The 16,308-nt window shown below is 39.9% G+C and overlaps 1 protein-coding gene across 45 annotated transcripts in view; it reads left to right on the top strand.

Annotated features, from left to right (window-relative positions):
• The first annotated feature begins 3,291 nt into the window (after positions 1-3,291).
• The window catches only part of RANBP3 (RAN binding protein 3), an 83,428-nt gene continuing 70,411 nt past the window's right edge, over positions 3,292-16,308 (top strand). For 15 of the 45 annotated variants that reach the window (XM_007488986.3, XM_007488985.3, XM_056822529.1 and 12 more), the window contains exon 1: positions 3,292-3,424. In XM_007488986.3, the coding sequence (XP_007489048.1) occupies positions 3,391-3,424 (34 nt within the window). In that variant the 5' untranslated portion in view covers positions 3,292-3,390. The other 30 variants (XM_056822541.1, XM_056822538.1, XM_056822533.1 and 27 more) reach the window with 16 other exon arrangements.

Raw genomic sequence — 16,308 nt, 5'->3', positions numbered from 1 at the left:
ATGTTTTATGTTACTGCACATGTATAGCCCATATCAAATTGCTATCTTAGAGGAAAGGGAAAGAATTTTGAACTCAAAATTTTAAATATTAAAAATTATTTTTACATGTAATTAGGGGGAAATTTTTTTTTAAGGTGAGAGAAGGCAAGGGAAGAGAATATCCAGGAAAAAGTAGTCAATAGTCAAAGGTTAATAGAAAACTAAAGAAAGATGAGGACTGAAAAAAGGCCCATCAGAGTCAGCAGATCATTATTAATAACACCTCTATCTTTAAAAACCCTTCACTAGATCCAGTCATCCCTTTGGTTCTATATCTTTCCCCAACCCATCTTCTTGGAGAAAATAAAACACTCACACTGGAAGACTTCACTTTCTCTTCTCTTCTAAACCCACTGAAATCTGGCTTCTAACATCATCATACAACTGCTCTCCAACATTACCAATGATTTTTTTAATTGAAAAATCCAATGGCCTTTTCTCAGTTTTTGACTTTTTTGACTCCTTTTTGACTCCTGTAGCATGTGACACTTGGCCACTATCTCCTGGACAATCTCTACTCTCTGGGTTTTTAACACTTTGTTTTCTCTTGGTTTTCTTCTACCTACATATAATCTTTGTAAGGGAGAGCCTCATCTAAGTCACACCTACTAATTATCTCAAGTCTCTTTACTGGGCTCTCTCTTTTCTGTTTTATTTGGTGATTTGGAAATCCCATATGTTCAGTTATTTATGCCAATGACTCCCACATTCAGTCTCTTTCCTGAGCTTCAGGATCACATTACTATTAGATGGCTTATAGAAATCTCAAACTGAGATCCAAACAGAAACAGAACTTTTCCCAAACTAACCTCTCTTCAAAATTTCCTAATTATTGTCCAAGGCAGAATTATTTTTTTTTACAGTTATATGTATAAATACTTTTTGAGAATTGTTTCTTGACATTTTAGAATTTAAGTTTTCTCCCTCCCTAACCTCCCTCTCTCCTCCAGGCAATTTATAGGTTATAGCCATTCTTTTGTGTAAGCCATATTTCCATATTGCTTATGTCATGATAGAAGTCACAGGTACAATAAACATCTCATGAAGGAAATATAGTGGAAGGCGGCATGTTTTGATCTGCACTCAGGCACCAAAAAATCCTTCTTTGGGTCTGAATAGCATTTTCATCATTAGTCCCTTATGGCTATCTTGGAGACTTGCTTTGCTAATAATGGTTTAGTCCTTCACAGTTGATCATCATATAATATTTCTGTTACTGTCTTTTACTGTATACACTGTTCTCCTGGTTCTGTTCACTTCACTTTGCATCAGTTCATATAAGGCTTTCTAGGTTTTTCTGAATTCATCCTTTTTATTGATACAATAGTATTATGGCACAATAGTATTCCATTACAATCATATACATATACAACTTATTCATCAATTCCCCTTAGTTTCTAATTCTTTACCATCACAAAAAGAACTGCTAAAGATATTTTGGTACAGGTAGGTCCTTTTCCCTTATCTCTTTGGAATACTGAACCTGCAGTGGTATTGCTGGGTCAAAGGGTAAACATAGTTTTGTGGCTCTTTGAGCCTGGTTCCATATTGGCACAACTATTTTTCCAAATCAGCCTGGGTTCATAAACTTGCTGTCATCACAGGCCCCTTCCTCTCACTTAGCTAATCAGTTGCAACACTTGTTTCTATTTACATAAGAGCCTTTTTCATGCTGCCCCTGCTCTGTCATCACTACCCCCCAACCACTTTTATAACAGGCTCTGGCTGGAAGAAACCTTAAAGATTATTTAGTCCTACCTTACTTTATATGTGGAACACCTGAATCATAGATGTTAAGGAGTTGATTCAACATTTACGGTCTCTGCTCACAAGAAGTTTATACCTTTTCATAGCAGTAGGGGTAGCACAGTAGATATTGCAGCAACTGGAGTTAGTAAGATCTGGATACAAACCTTGACTCAGACACTAGCTGTATGACCCTTTGCAAATCACTTAACCTATCTACCTCAGTGCCTTTATCTGTACAATGTGGATGATGTAATAGCACCCTCTCCCCACCCCCAACAGTTGTTTCCATCAACTGAGATTTTTATAAAGCAATCTGCTATAGAAATGCTAGTAGCAATTATTATCCTGCTGGAATGTAACATGTATTCAAGTAAAAACAAAATGATCTTAAGGGGGAAATACTAATAACTGAGATCAAGAAAAGCCTCTTTAAGGAGGTATCACCAACACTCAAGGTCAGAGGGAAATAAGGGGCAATCAAGGTTAGACCCTAGAGTGGTGGTGGTGAACCTATGGCACATGTGCCAGAGACTTCAAGCCTTCTCTGTGGGCGTGCAAGCTTTTGCCCCAGGACAAGAGTTCCCAGAGTTTGTTACTAGAAATCCAGAGGGAGGGGGCCCCAGGCTGTTCCCTTCCCCATCTCCATTGTCCCCTGCAGATATTTCTCACATCCCCCTCCCCTCTAAAAGGTTAATTAGCACTGTCCTAGAAGATCATGCAAAGGCCCATCCCCAAGTTCTTTGGTTTCAAATTGTGATTTTTCTACTGCCCTTTGATTGCTCTCCTTATTTAGGCATTGAAATTCTTACCTGGATTGTTGTAATAGTCACACAAACATATAACAAACATATAAGTCTTGCCTGGCTCTAACCCATCTTCACATATTACCCAGATAACATTCTAAGTCAAGAACCTTGTCACTCTCCTATGTAAAGGACTTTGCAAACTTTAAAGTCTTATATAAAACTTAGTATTCTCTGACTTGACTATGTTTTAACCAAGCAGAATGATTCTATAATTCAGTTCCACAAGCTTAAATGAGTGAAGTGTTGGAGCTACAAGGCATAAGTAGTTCATGCCTTCATTGCATTTACATTCTGCTGGGGTTAATAGCAGGTACACAAGTAAATACATCACAAAGTAGTTGGGGAGGTAACCCTGCAGCCAGGGCCTGGATGCCTGGAGGTGGGATGAAGACCTGGGCACAAGGGGAGAAAGCATTATTATTGGCAGAGGGAGGTCGCTGGGAGATGAGAGGGGTCCCCTGGCCCCGGCAGTCTGTCTGCTCACCCCCTTCTCTGTCCCATGGTCCGTGTGAAGGGAGGCCAGTCCCTCAGGCAGCCTCCCCGCCTGGGCCCCCACGCTCCTCACAGCCCATTATGGGGCTCACAGACTCCCTGGGCTCAGTGAGCACAAGGCTTGGGCGCTGCCAGAGCCCCACCCTCGGCAGAAGGTAGCACGTGGGCGGGGCCTTAGAGCTCACCCAGGCCAGGCCGAGCCTCTCTCGCTAGGGGGCCGCCTGGCTGCCGTCACAGTGGGGAATGCCGGAAGCGGCCGAGCTCTCCCCAAATCAGGCTCCACAACCTCCAGGAAGGTAGTACCATGTCGGCCTTTCCTGCCCAATGGGGGGCACAACGTAAGTCTTCACGCGCACGCGCATGTGTATGTGCGTGGGGGAGCTGCGCACGCGCGTCTCGGTGGTTTTCCCCTCCCCCCCTTCCCTCCGCCTCTTTGGGAAACCAGGCTTACGCGCAGGCGCGAGCTCCTCGGCGCCGGGGGTCGGGGCGTCCCATTTTGCTTAGTATAGACCCTAGCTTTCGGCTACTTTCGGAAACAAGGACTCGGCTGTGGCCGGCTCAGGCCCTAGATCAGTGGCGGGTGCGCAGGCGCGAGACTCCCCGGTTGAAAGCAGGGGAGCTAGGACCGGCGCGGTGCCTTGTGGGAAGACTTAAGGGAGCAAAATGGCGGACCTGGCGAACGAAGGTAGGAGAAGCGCCGCCCGGGGCAGCTAGCTGGGAGAGAGGTCTGAGGGCCGTTGGCCTGAGGAATGGGAACCCCGGGTGCAGGGGCTCTTCCCTCCAAAGAAAATTGGCCTCGAAGCGTTGAGCAAGCGAGCTGGCCGCGGCGGCAGGCATCATGGGCCTTCCCCCCCCTCCTTACCCCGGCCCCGTGGCCGCGGCTCGGGCAGCCCCCGCTCTCCTCAGCCGTGGGTCCTGGGGGGCCGAGCCCTGCCTCTTCGGCTCCCTCAGCCTGGAGCCCCGCCCCATCTCTTTTGAGTGCAATACCCCGCTCCACATTCTCTGGTCCCCGTGCCCTCGGGAGAGGCTCAGGCCGTTGGGCCAGAGGCGCGGCCTCGGGGCGCCCCGGGTTCAAATGTAAACATGTCCCGGGCTACCTCGCCGCTTTCGGCCCTTGCCGACCCTGCGGTGAAAGCCCGCCCCCTAAACTTTATTCCTCCAGGCGGTGCCCCTAGTCGGCCATTGCGCATTCCTGCGACCCTCTGTCCCTGCCGCCGTACCCCCCTTCCCCTCTTGGTTCCTGCTCTTCGCGCCTGTCATCGCCTCTTCTTTCACTTCTCTCTTAGGGCGAGAGCTGCGAGTGAGCAGCGTTTGCGGTGGGGGCCCTCGGGCCTTCCCTTTATGCCGCTAAGGCGTGTTCTGGGGCAGCCTTCATGTGTTGCCGCCCTCGCTCTCTTCCCTTGAGCCTCCTGGTGGCTCGCTCGGCCCTCCCCCTCTCCTCCCCCCCCCTCCCCCGGCTCTGCCCTGTGACCAGCCGTTCCCTGTTTCTCGGGCTTGGGCGGACCACGTCCTCCCCGCTGCCTTATTGGACCTCAAAGGAGAGTGGAGAGTCAGAAACGCCCATTGACTGGTCTCCTTCTGCACCTTGGAGTGAGATGGCAGAATGATTTGTGTCCGAAATACTTGGAAGTGTCTCCTTATCCCTATTGTGACTCCTATGGAGGTTATTGTCCAGAACTGGCCAGAGGATGCTTCCTGTATTCTAGGATTGGTGTCTACAAAACAGTTATAAGTGATTGAGGAAGTCGTGACTCCTAGGTCATAGTTTTAGTTTCCTTATTTTTTTTTTAGTATAAGATCATGCACGGGCCACTCGTCTTGCTTTATTCTCCTGGATGAATAGCTTTAATGTGCTAAGTTGAAAAATGCTGAGAGAGAAGAGGCCAAGTGAACAGTACAAAAGACTGATCAGAGTAAGGTTAAACATAAGAAAATGGTTTCTAGAAAATTACAGTGAGAAGAAATATGCGTTTGAGGGCAACAGCTGAAAACAGGTGAAAAACCTGGCCTTTTAGGACAGTCAGAAGAGTACTGAATGGAAATGAAAATAGACAAAGAGAATGCAGTTAGAAGACTTTAAACTTCACAGATGACAAAGCAAATATTCAATATTTAATCAGTTGTTGACCTCCCACAAAACAGGTATTAATTGGGTAAATATAATCATTCTTTGAAAGGTATAAGGAATTAAGAAAATGCTGTCTTGGGTCGCCTCAGTATTCCATCCAGCTCAGAATTTGTATTCATACTCGAAATCTTTGAAAATGACACTAAAGGATTTTCTTTTTTAAATCCTTATCTTCTGTCCTGGAATCAATGCTGTGTATTGGTTCCAAAGCAGAAGAGTGGTAAGGGCAAGGCAGTGGGGGTTAAGTGACTTGCCCAGGATCACACAGCTGGGAAGTGTCTATTTGAACCTAGGACCTCCCATCTATAGGCCTGGCTCTCAATCCACTGAGCTACCCAGCATGCCCCCTTAAAGGATTTTTTTTAAAAAGAGGGAATAACTGCCATTCCCCCCTGCTAGGGTTTGCCCTTGATTAAACTGATCCATAACTTGCCCAGATAGCACAACTTTGTAAATTTGTCTTACCCTTTTGGTATCCTTTTGTATTTTCAGTCTCTATATCTCTTGAGATGAGTTTGATAGGTTTATTACTCTGGAAAATGGAGTTTCAATTGTTTATGATCTAAAATTTTTTTCTGTGTTAAGTTCAAGGGTGGATAACCCAGTTCATGGTTACCCTATTCTTGTACCCCCAATAAATCTATGTTTACCTATGTAATCTCAAACTTTATTTCATGTCTTAGCCATTTACTGAAAAGTCTTATTTTTGTAGTATAGTGGGAAAGCTTTATTTTAGTAGTTCTCATAAGATTCTCCATTCCTTTGGTCATTTTAGTTTCCCTTTTCTAGTTCTCAAGCAATGACCACCAGCATACAATCCAGCCAATTTAGGGACACCTGTGACATGGTTCTCTCTTCCACAAGAATATGGTTCCAGTACCTGCCTGATACAGCAGCTCGCAAGATACTTGATACCAAAAAGGCATCTAATAAATATTTTGTTAATTTGTTGATGCCCAGCATTTTTCTGACCATTATGGCAATCATAGCACAGTGAGATGTTCTCTTCAGGGAATAAGCTACTGTAGTAATTTGGTTGTTTACTAATAACTCACAGCCTCGTTGGGGGAGCATTAAGGCATAGTAGAAAAAAGCACTGGGTCCCATTCTGGATCTGTCACTTCTACCTGTATAACCTTGGTCAAAGTAAGTTTTCTGGACCTCAGTTTCCTCATCTAGAAAATGAGGGGATTAAAAACAAGACTAATACGGTCTGATTGATCCCAAGTAGGGTTCAAGTTACTTTCCTCTAAATATTATTTCTTAATACCTGTATACATATATTTATATATATATGTTTAATATATATATATGGCTTAACTGCCATTTCTCTATGCACTTATTATATAGCATGGTTGGGATCTTCTTGCCTTTCATTGTAGCAATTCATAATCAGGTAAACCCTTACCTCTTTTGGTTACCCACTTCAAACTATTTTGGATTAGAAATTGCCTAGGTTTATTATCGTTATTAGTAAATGTGAAAGGAAAGTAAGGAAGGAGAATAGGTTTGAACTCTTTTGGATTCAAGATTCTAGAATTACTATTTTCCTGTGAAACTTTATCAAATCAATTTATTAGTTAATACTTATGGAATTTAGGGAGTAGTATGATGTAGGAGTCACTGGGCTTGGAGCAGAGCTTGGGTTTGAATCCCAGCTCATCTCTCTAATATTGGACAGGCAAATTAATTTCACCTCTCTGAGTTTTAGTTTCCATATCTATAAAATGAGGAGGTTGTACTAGATTACTTCTAAGGGTCATTCCAACTCTCCTTTGACTTTATGGTGAGCCAAGCACTATACATAGAACTACAATAAGACATCTTTGCTGCCCTAGACTCTTTGGAGTATACTTTAACGTGTATTTCATGGGAATTAGATAAAAGACATGCAGATGTAATTCTAACTTGGATGAAGAATGTGGAAAATTATTGAAACCTAATAATCATGAACAGAATGCTAAGATTTGAATGAATCACTGTTTCATGGATTTTACACAATTGAAGCTTTCCTGCCTCAACCCCTTTTAATTAAAAAATTGGGAGGCTGGTATAATAGAAGCATGGATAATAGAAATCCCCAAATTAAGAAAAACTTATTAAGTTTAACACTGTCAAACATTTTACTAGGGTACAACATCATTACTTTGTTTTCCCCTTCATATCTTTTTTTTCTCCATTTATTCAGCAAACATTGAGTACTCTATGCAAAGCCTTATATTAGCAGAAGAGCCAGAAAGATGAATGAGATCCAGTTCCTGATCTTTAAGAAGTTAAAATTCCTCTGCAATCTCTGGGTACTAGGCAGTTAGGTCCTAATGTGAAGTAAAAAGGGAGACTATTGTTGGACAACTGAAGGGAGAGAAGAAAGAAGGAGCATGATTCACAAACTGGGTCACCAACTAATAAAGTAACAGCCCATTATATGCAGAACACTCTAGGGAAGAAGACAGGGTCTGTACTTGAGGAATTATAATCTAGTAAGAGAAAGGAACTAAATAAATGAAAATACATGAAGACAAATCTACTTAAAAAAAGAACTTTACAAAGGATTAAGGCACTGCAGTAGAAATTGTTTTTTGAGCCACAGGATCCTGGTTTAAATTTGAGCTTTGCCACTTAACCTTTATGACCTTGGGCATTTTTACTTAACCTCCTTGGGTAAAAATTTCTTTCTCTTAAAATGAAAGGGGTTGGAATAGACATTCTTTAAGGTGCATTCTAACTCAAAACCTATGATCAGTCAACTGAAAAGCTAACATCTAATAACCCATCTGGTAGCTTTCTCATTTCTATGAAATCTTTTTGAGAATTATCAGTATACACAGAAAATATGTCCTAGATGAAAGGTGTCAAACACCTTAAAAAACTATTGAGTGTAGCCTACCAGATTAAAATATAAATTAGGAAATGTTTAACAAGATAAATAAAAGTACAGTGCAACATAGATGATGTTTATTTGTAGTTTTCCAATTTCAACATGTGGCTCTAGAAGATCTATTCTTGTTTTGAAATTGGCACAGCTGTCTTAGATACATAAGAAAGGAACAAGCTTTCTATATCTTCATGTCACATCGTTGACTGAGAGGTGATCCCCATATGTTCAAAACAAAAATATAACTGGTAACATGTGGCTAGCTGGAATTCAGCTAAGAGTCCCCCATTAACTATATTTTCCCCCTTATACTAATCCTTTAGGAAAGTGAGGGAAATTATTACATTATCTTTCAGACAAATCCTAACAGGAATTCATTAACAGAAGAAACAAAAATCTAGATCATGTCTTGGGTTCAGTACATTTTCAGCCTTCTCTCTAAAGCCTTCTCCCATCTAGAAAACTGAATGGCAATATTCCTAATTATGACCTTGAAGCACTTCAGGATCTTTAATCACCAAACAAAGCTAAAATTGCCTTCAGTGTACTTAAAGTAAGAAAATACAGATTTCAGGAAGATTTTCAACAATCAAATTAAAATGCAAAGTTTTTTGGTTAACTGGAAAATTAGATTAACCTAATGCCTTCATTTCCCCAAGTAAGCAAGGTTAATCGAGGTGTAGGACCTGCATTGTAGGAGGCTTCTGGGGATGATTGGATGCAAAGTCAAAGTTTGTAGATCTTGAGCACTTTTGAAAGGGATGGAGAGGATGTGGTTTAGCAGAAAAGTAGAGTGATTTGGAGTTATTGTTTCTAGTAGAGATTTATACTGAAGATGCCTTGGAATCTGCAGCTGGCTGTAATTTGCCTAGTTAAGTTGAGAAAGGGCTATAGGATATGAGGGCAAGCAGATATGACTTAGGGTCATTTGGTCAAGAACCATGAACTCTTGTCTTTATTTAGAATTGAGAAAACTGGGAACAATTGGAGGCTTATAGGTTGGAACAGTCATGATCAAAATCATCCTTGAGGAAAGACCATTCTTGAGAGTTGTCCTTTAAGTAGCTCTCCATGGTACTTTAACTCAACAAATAAGTAGGAAATTTGTTGTTATATATGCTTACTTAAAGAGATTTTTCATCTTTAAATACATTTGTTTTTCTTTTTTCTTCATTTTTTAATTGTTGCAGTGCCCACTAATATATCTTTGTCCAAAATAGTATGTGTGCAGCTTAATATAAAGTACAGAACTAGGATATTTTTCAGTAGCTCATATGAATATAAATACTTTGAAAGACCATAATGAGCTCTCTATAGTTTTCATCAGGGCTAAGTATTGATGTGCCATTATCGTGAATTAGCTTATGAGCTAACTTATGTGGTATTAAACCATTTTATTCTTAATTGGGACTCAGATCTGATAGTATTTTTAGAGGGTTTTCATGCTCATAGTGGGCTGTAGACTCAAGTAAATTACTTCTTGTGATCCCAAAATAAGTTAGTTATTGAATGTTCAAGCCAAATGGAGTCTTAGAGAAAATATAGTTTAACAACCTTCCTTTTACAGATAAAGACACTGAGATCCAGACAAGTAAAGTAACTTAACTGTGGTCACATAGCTATTAAGTGGCAGAGCTTGTTATTTCCTTTCTATTGACTTAAAATTTATTACTTTATTTTAGTAGCTGAGATCCCATTGGCAGCTAAGTAACATCAGAGAACTTCTTTTCAGTTTTGAGAGACCCTAAATTTCCCTGTTCCTTATATTACTTTGTGTTGCTCAATATCTCAAAGGGAAATTTTAGATCTACATTATTTTAAAACTGGAACAAACCTTAAAGATCATATTTGTTTAGAGTTGGAAGTGACCTTAGAACAGAGGTTTTTAACCTGGATCCAGGGGTGATGTATAGATTTCAGGGGGTCAATGAACTTGAATGAGGAAAAAAAGGACATTTTTATTTTCACTAACCTCTCAAGTGAAATTTAACATCTTCAATTAAAAACATTATTTTGAGAAAGGGTCCATAGATTTCACTAGACTTCCAAAGGGGTCTGTGATGCATTCATGTTTAAGAAACCCATTGACAGTTTAGACAAGGCCTTGGACTTTCCCCCTCTTCCCGCCTTAAAACCTGGACCTTCCTTCTTAAGGCAGAAGAGCAGTAAGGGCTAGGCAATGGGGGTTAAATGACTTTGCCCAGGATCCCACAGATAGTAAGTGTCTGAGGCCAGATTTGAACCTTGGACCTTCCATCTTTAATCCTTGTTCTCAACCCACTGAGCCACCAAGCTGCCCCCCTAGGCTATGGGCTTCTAAGAATGAATACATAAAATAAGGTGCATAGCATTACAAAGAAGCCAATTTTATTGAAATATCAAAACATAAATGTTTTTAAAGTTCTTGGGTCCCAGGTTAAGAATGAAGTCCATCTTCTGTAATCATTTTGCAGTCAGAGAAACTGAGAATTCCAATTAAGTACCTACTCAGGATCACAGCAAGCTACTGACAGAACCCAGAACTAAAACCCAGAACTCTGAATCTTAGCCCACTACTTTTTCCATTGTTCCCTGAAAGGGATGTTTAAGGGAAATCCCTCAAGCCATCGAAGACATCTTTTGACAGATAAGATGATATGGTTGAGAAAATTGTGGTCCTATTCAAATTAGGCATTCAAATTAAATTTTTACATAAAACCCAAGTTAACAAAGTACTACCCATTAAATAATGGTGCAACCATTAGATTAAAACATTCTTTACTGAATTTGCTGGGAGTTTTGCTAAAACCTGAGTTCTATCAGCTAAAGAGAAGGTGTGAAAGTGTTGTCATGGCAGAGTGCTAGGGATGACCTGAATGGCTGAGATCCAGGACAAGCATTTGTTTTAGCAAAGTACAGTTGGGAGTTAAGGCTGCAACATTGCTGAAGCAACAACTTCAGTGGAGAGGACTGAAGATGTTTCCATAGCCTTGCTATTAGTATCTCTCATTCTGATGGGTTCTTACCATCAACAGTTGTTAAATTGCAAGAGTCATGCAGATAAAACTTCTATTCCCACCTTGACCTGATTGCTCAGGAAAAGAGGGAGTTTGGTGGCCACCTGGCAGATAGGTGTTAGTGGTAGATGTGCACCATTTCTTTTAGGTACAAGAACATTTAAGAAATTCCTAGAAATGAAATGGTTTCTTGGGGGGAAAGAGCAGTGAACTTGAAATCAAGATCCTAGATTGAAATCTAACTCTTACCTACGTGACTGTGCAGGTCATGCCCTTTTTCTGGGCCTCAACACACTAGCATTTATTTATTTTTTTTTTTTTTTAAACCCTTACCTTCTGTCTTGGAGTCAATACTGTGTATTGGCTCCAAGGCAGAAGAGTGGTAAGGGCTAGGCAATGGGGGTCAAGTGACTTGCCCAGGGGTCACACAGCTAGGAAGTGGCTGAGGCCAGATTTGAACCTAGGACCTCCCGTCTCTAGGACTGGCCCTCAATCCACTGAGCTACCCAGCTGCCCCCCACACTAGCATTTATTAAGTGCCTACTATGGCACTGTGTTCAGTACCTGGAGATACAAGTATGACAAGACAGTTCTTTTCTTGGTTTCATTCTCTATAAAATGAAGGTGTTGAAATGAACCTTGAAGTTCCTTTCAGCTCAAACCCCTATGATCCATTATGCAAGTAAGGCTGCTTCTGTTCTCAAACAACATGTGATCTCTTATCTAGCATTAAAAGGGGCAAACTACTTCAACAAATAAATAGCTTTGCCATTCCTAGGACTTATGGGTACTACTATCTGCCCTAAAATCCCAAACAGAATCATAAAGTCACATCTGTGTATATGCAAACTTTTTTATTTTGAATGGCCTTTGCTGAGGATCCTACTGATTTTTGGATTACAGCCTGAGCACAAGTACTATATGCCATAAATTCCATCGGTGTGGACTTCACCTTTTAAGGTATATTTAAATTGGGGAAGACCATGACCTTTCCCAAATTTACAACTTCTTTTCTATAGCAAAAAATTCTTCAGTTGGATTTTATATTTTGCTTATTCGTGTGAAGATAACTGGTCAGCTCATCACTTTATCAGTAGTAATCAGTCACTATTTTTGTAGTACTTCAAGGTTTATCGAGTGGTTGCCTCATAACCTAAGAGGTGGGTAATATAAATACTATTATTATTACACCAATAAGGAATGTCTCAAGAGTAATGTGACTTCTTTTCTGTGGTCTGGGAGCTACCTACCAAGTGTGAGAACTAAGACCTGAACCTCCATCTTTTGATTCTCAAGTCCTTTGTTGCTTTTCACAAGTTATTCTATTGTGGAACTGATTAGACAGAGTTATTTATAAAGTCATTTGTAAACATTAGTTATTTATCTTTTACATATTAGCTAAACTGCTGACTCCCAATCACCTTCCCCACTGAGACTATTCCACATCTTTTCTTCTCTTCTCCACAGCATACTCACCCCCCCCATACACATACATACATACATACATACATACACACACATAACCTAACCTCCTATTTCATTGAAAATATTGAGATCACCTGACCGGCTGCTCAGCTTCACTCCTTGAAAGTTCTTAGTATTACCCACCTCTTTTCTCTTTTCTGTATTAGTTATGCAACCTACTCCTTCCTAAGGATAATTCCTTCTTGTGAGCTAGGTCCCAGCCTCTCTGTTATCTTTAGTATTTTGCTCCAACTTTTTCTCATCTATTTTCAGTTTTCTTTTCATTTGTCCCTTTCATTTGCCTACTAGCATATCCAGGTCTCTTTAAAAAAAAAAAAAGTCTTCCCAGGCCTTTCTCCTTAAACAACTATTTGTTATATCTCATCTCCCCTTCCCAATCAAAATTATTTTTAAGAGGGCAGCTGGGTGGCTCAGTGAATTGAGAGCCAGGCCCAGAGATGGGAGGTCCTGGGCTCAAATTTGACTTCAGGCACTTCCCAGCTGTGTGACCCTGGGCAAGTCACTTGATCCCCATTGCTTAACCCTTACCACTCTTATGCCTTAGAACCAATACACAGTATTGATTCTAAGACAGAAGATAAGGTTTTTTTAAACAAACAAAAATAATTTTTAAAAAATAGTTTATAACTAAAGAATCTACTTTCTAACCAGCCACTTTCTCCTTAACTTTTTAACAATACAAGGTCTGTCCCCTCCACTCTACTAAAAATGCTATCTCAAAATTAACCATTGTATCACAGAATCTAGTGGGGGTTTTTTTTCAGCCTTTTGATCTTGGTAGCATTTGACATCATGGGCATGGATATTCTGGCTCCAAAGCCCCCAGGTTTGCCCACCTTTTTACTGGCTTCTTTTTTGAAGTGTCATTTTTTTAAAGCCATTATCTTCTGTCTTTGAATTAATTCTATTATATTGGTTCTAAGGCAGGAACAGTAAGGGCTAGGCCACGGGGTTAAGTGACTTGCCCAGAGTCACACAGCTAGGGAGTATCAGATCAAATTTGAACCTGGATCTCCAGTCTCCAGGCCTGGCTCTCAATTCATGGAGCCACCTACCTGCCCCCTTGAAGGGTCATTATTCCTTTAGGGTCTATATATACTTTGGCTAATCTCTTCGCATTTTCACTTTTATTTTTTCAACTAACCATTCTGTGTAGATGATTTCCTTAATTCAATTATCCATTTCCTTTTTCAGTGCTGAGCTACCTCTGGGTCTACTACTTGTACTAAAGACCCTGGATTTTTAGTTAGAGAAACTAAATTTTTGTAACACAGACCATTCTTCCTCATTCATAGATGTTATCACATTTTTCTTGTGTTCAGAATTCCACAAAACACTCCTGATTGCCTATGGAGCAAATCTGGCATTCAAAGCTCTTCAAAATCTATTAGCTTTTATATATTATTTACCCCTCTTCTCTCTAGGCTTCCATTAAACTAGGCTGTGGTCTTCTGGGCTTTATACTTTTATATTCATATATATATATAGCCTTTCCCATTTCAGACCTTAGGAAGAGCACTTTGTACTTACCTCACTTATGTATAAGTTTGTATTGTATGTTTAAGTTCTTTGTATATTTTTCATAATCTCTTTCTAGACTGAGCTAGATAAGGTAGATATTTTGTCTTATCTAAACCTTGTATCTTCCCCAAAGGCATTTAATACAAGGACAGATTAATTGAATTATCTTTGAGGACTTTAAACAAAAATACTTTCTTCCTTTTCTTTACTTGAGGTAGGTAGAAAACCAATGCAGTAGGAAAGATTTTGAACAGTATTGCTCTTAACATAGGAAAATGTTGCAGTCACATGGGAGTGAACTTGATAGTTCTTTTCCAGTGTTGGTAATGACTAGTTCTGTGGGAGAATCTTATCCGTATGTGATTGATTTGTGTCTTTTATGAATTAAGTGGTATAGCATGTTTACATCTACTCCTTTTAGGAATGATGATACCTTTCCCATCATGTATGTATACCCGATAAGCTACTGACTCCTGATCTCCTTCCTCAGAAGAATGTTTGGGATCAGGGAAGAGTTCTGCACAGGAAACCAATTCAGCTATCCAGATTTTTTTTTTTTTAAAGATTTGCCTTGCATAATCTGCCTATTAGAAAGTAGTTGCCAATTCTCTATACATAAATGCATTTGGGTACCAGAAATTACATTTAGATTATCTATGAATTGTCATCTTTTTTAAACTAATTAATGACTCAGCTCTTTCTCTCCACTGATTAGGTTGGGGGGGGGGGGCAGGTCGGTTATATGCCATGCATTTCTTTTTACAAATTTTTACTGATGTCTTTTGTTGATTTTTATCAACAAAATTTCTCCTAGGAACCTTCCTTCCTCCCCAAAAGCTATTCTTTATAAGTAATATTTTTAAAAGAATAAGAAAAAAATCCATAAAACCAAACAGTATTTCCTCCCCCCCCCAAAAGACAAAACATATGCAATGTGTCATACCTGTTAGACCTCCCACCTCTACAAAGGATTAGGGTAGAGTTATCTTCTAATATTTCTGCTTTGGGGCCATCCTTGTTCTTTGTGATTTTGCAACTTTCAGTTTGTGGTTCTTTCCATTTGCATTGCTGTTTACATTGAGAATAATATTAAGCCATGAGGTTTAAGGTGATTTTTAAAATAAGTTTTGGAAAAGAGCAGAATTTATCAGTAGCTCACATAAAACTTGACTTTGACTCTGTCATAAGGTTTTCTTGTGTGTGTTTTGGTACATCTAGTAATCTTTTTCTCTTTAATTTTCATTTCAGAGCTATTGGTAATTTCTCAGAAATAACTTGTACAGTTGATAGTGACCAGCAGTTACAGGGATTAAGGCTAATACTATGTTACTAACGTGCTGTTATTTTTTATATGAAAGTGCTTTCCATCTTGTCTTACTAGATAAGATTAAGAAACATCAACTAGGATTAAACCTAATTTCTCTAGGTATCTTGATGATATTTTGGGGGTCTACTTTAAAGTGGTATTCCACATGAGAGTTGTTACCTGATTTATAGGACACATAAACAGGTAATATAAATAGTTCCCAGCTTCCTCTTTGTTTTCTACTTTTGTGTTCTTTTAGAGAGGAGAGGATCATCATGGTAGAAGGAGAGTAATCCAAGTGAATGGAGTTTGAGAATGTCTTATGCAATTCTTTACCTCTATTTAAATTAATACTCCATCCCTGTATTCCAAGACCTACCACAGTTTGTCTCCAGTCTCCCTGCCTGTACTGATCTAAGGCTATTCTGAATAACCTAATATATTTCAGCCAAACTTAGGGTTTTTCTTGTCCTGCTTTTTGCCTTTCCATGTCTTTGTTTAAGCTATTCTCCTGAGATGAATTTCTCTGCTTTCCCCCTCCCTTCCATTTTCACTATTGAGCTCTCTTTTTTTCCTTTTAAGGCCTGATTCCTGTGGTGCCTCCTCCTCAAAGCCTTCCTTGACTGTGCTTCCTTTTCCCCACCTAAGCACTTATATAAATATTATTTCAGCTGATCATTTAGGATGGAAATTTCTCATTGTACTTCATCTGGACTCCTCCTTTGTTATAAGACTTACTTGAGATAAAAGTATAGTTTTTTGTACTTGTCTTTTCCTCATCAAAATGTAAGTTTCTTAAGATCAGGGCTGCCTATTGTGCTTCTTTGTATCCCTAAGGGTCCCAGCATTATCAGCCAAAATTAAGCAAGTATTAAGTGCTTGTGTTTGTGCTTGGTACTAACCTAGGTGTT

Source organism: Monodelphis domestica, chromosome 3 (genome assembly GCF_027887165.1).
Source record: "Monodelphis domestica isolate mMonDom1 chromosome 3, mMonDom1.pri, whole genome shotgun sequence".
Classification (NCBI taxonomy): domain Eukaryota; kingdom Metazoa; phylum Chordata; class Mammalia; order Didelphimorphia; family Didelphidae; genus Monodelphis; species Monodelphis domestica.
This window is presented reverse-complemented; position numbering and strand designations above follow the sequence as displayed.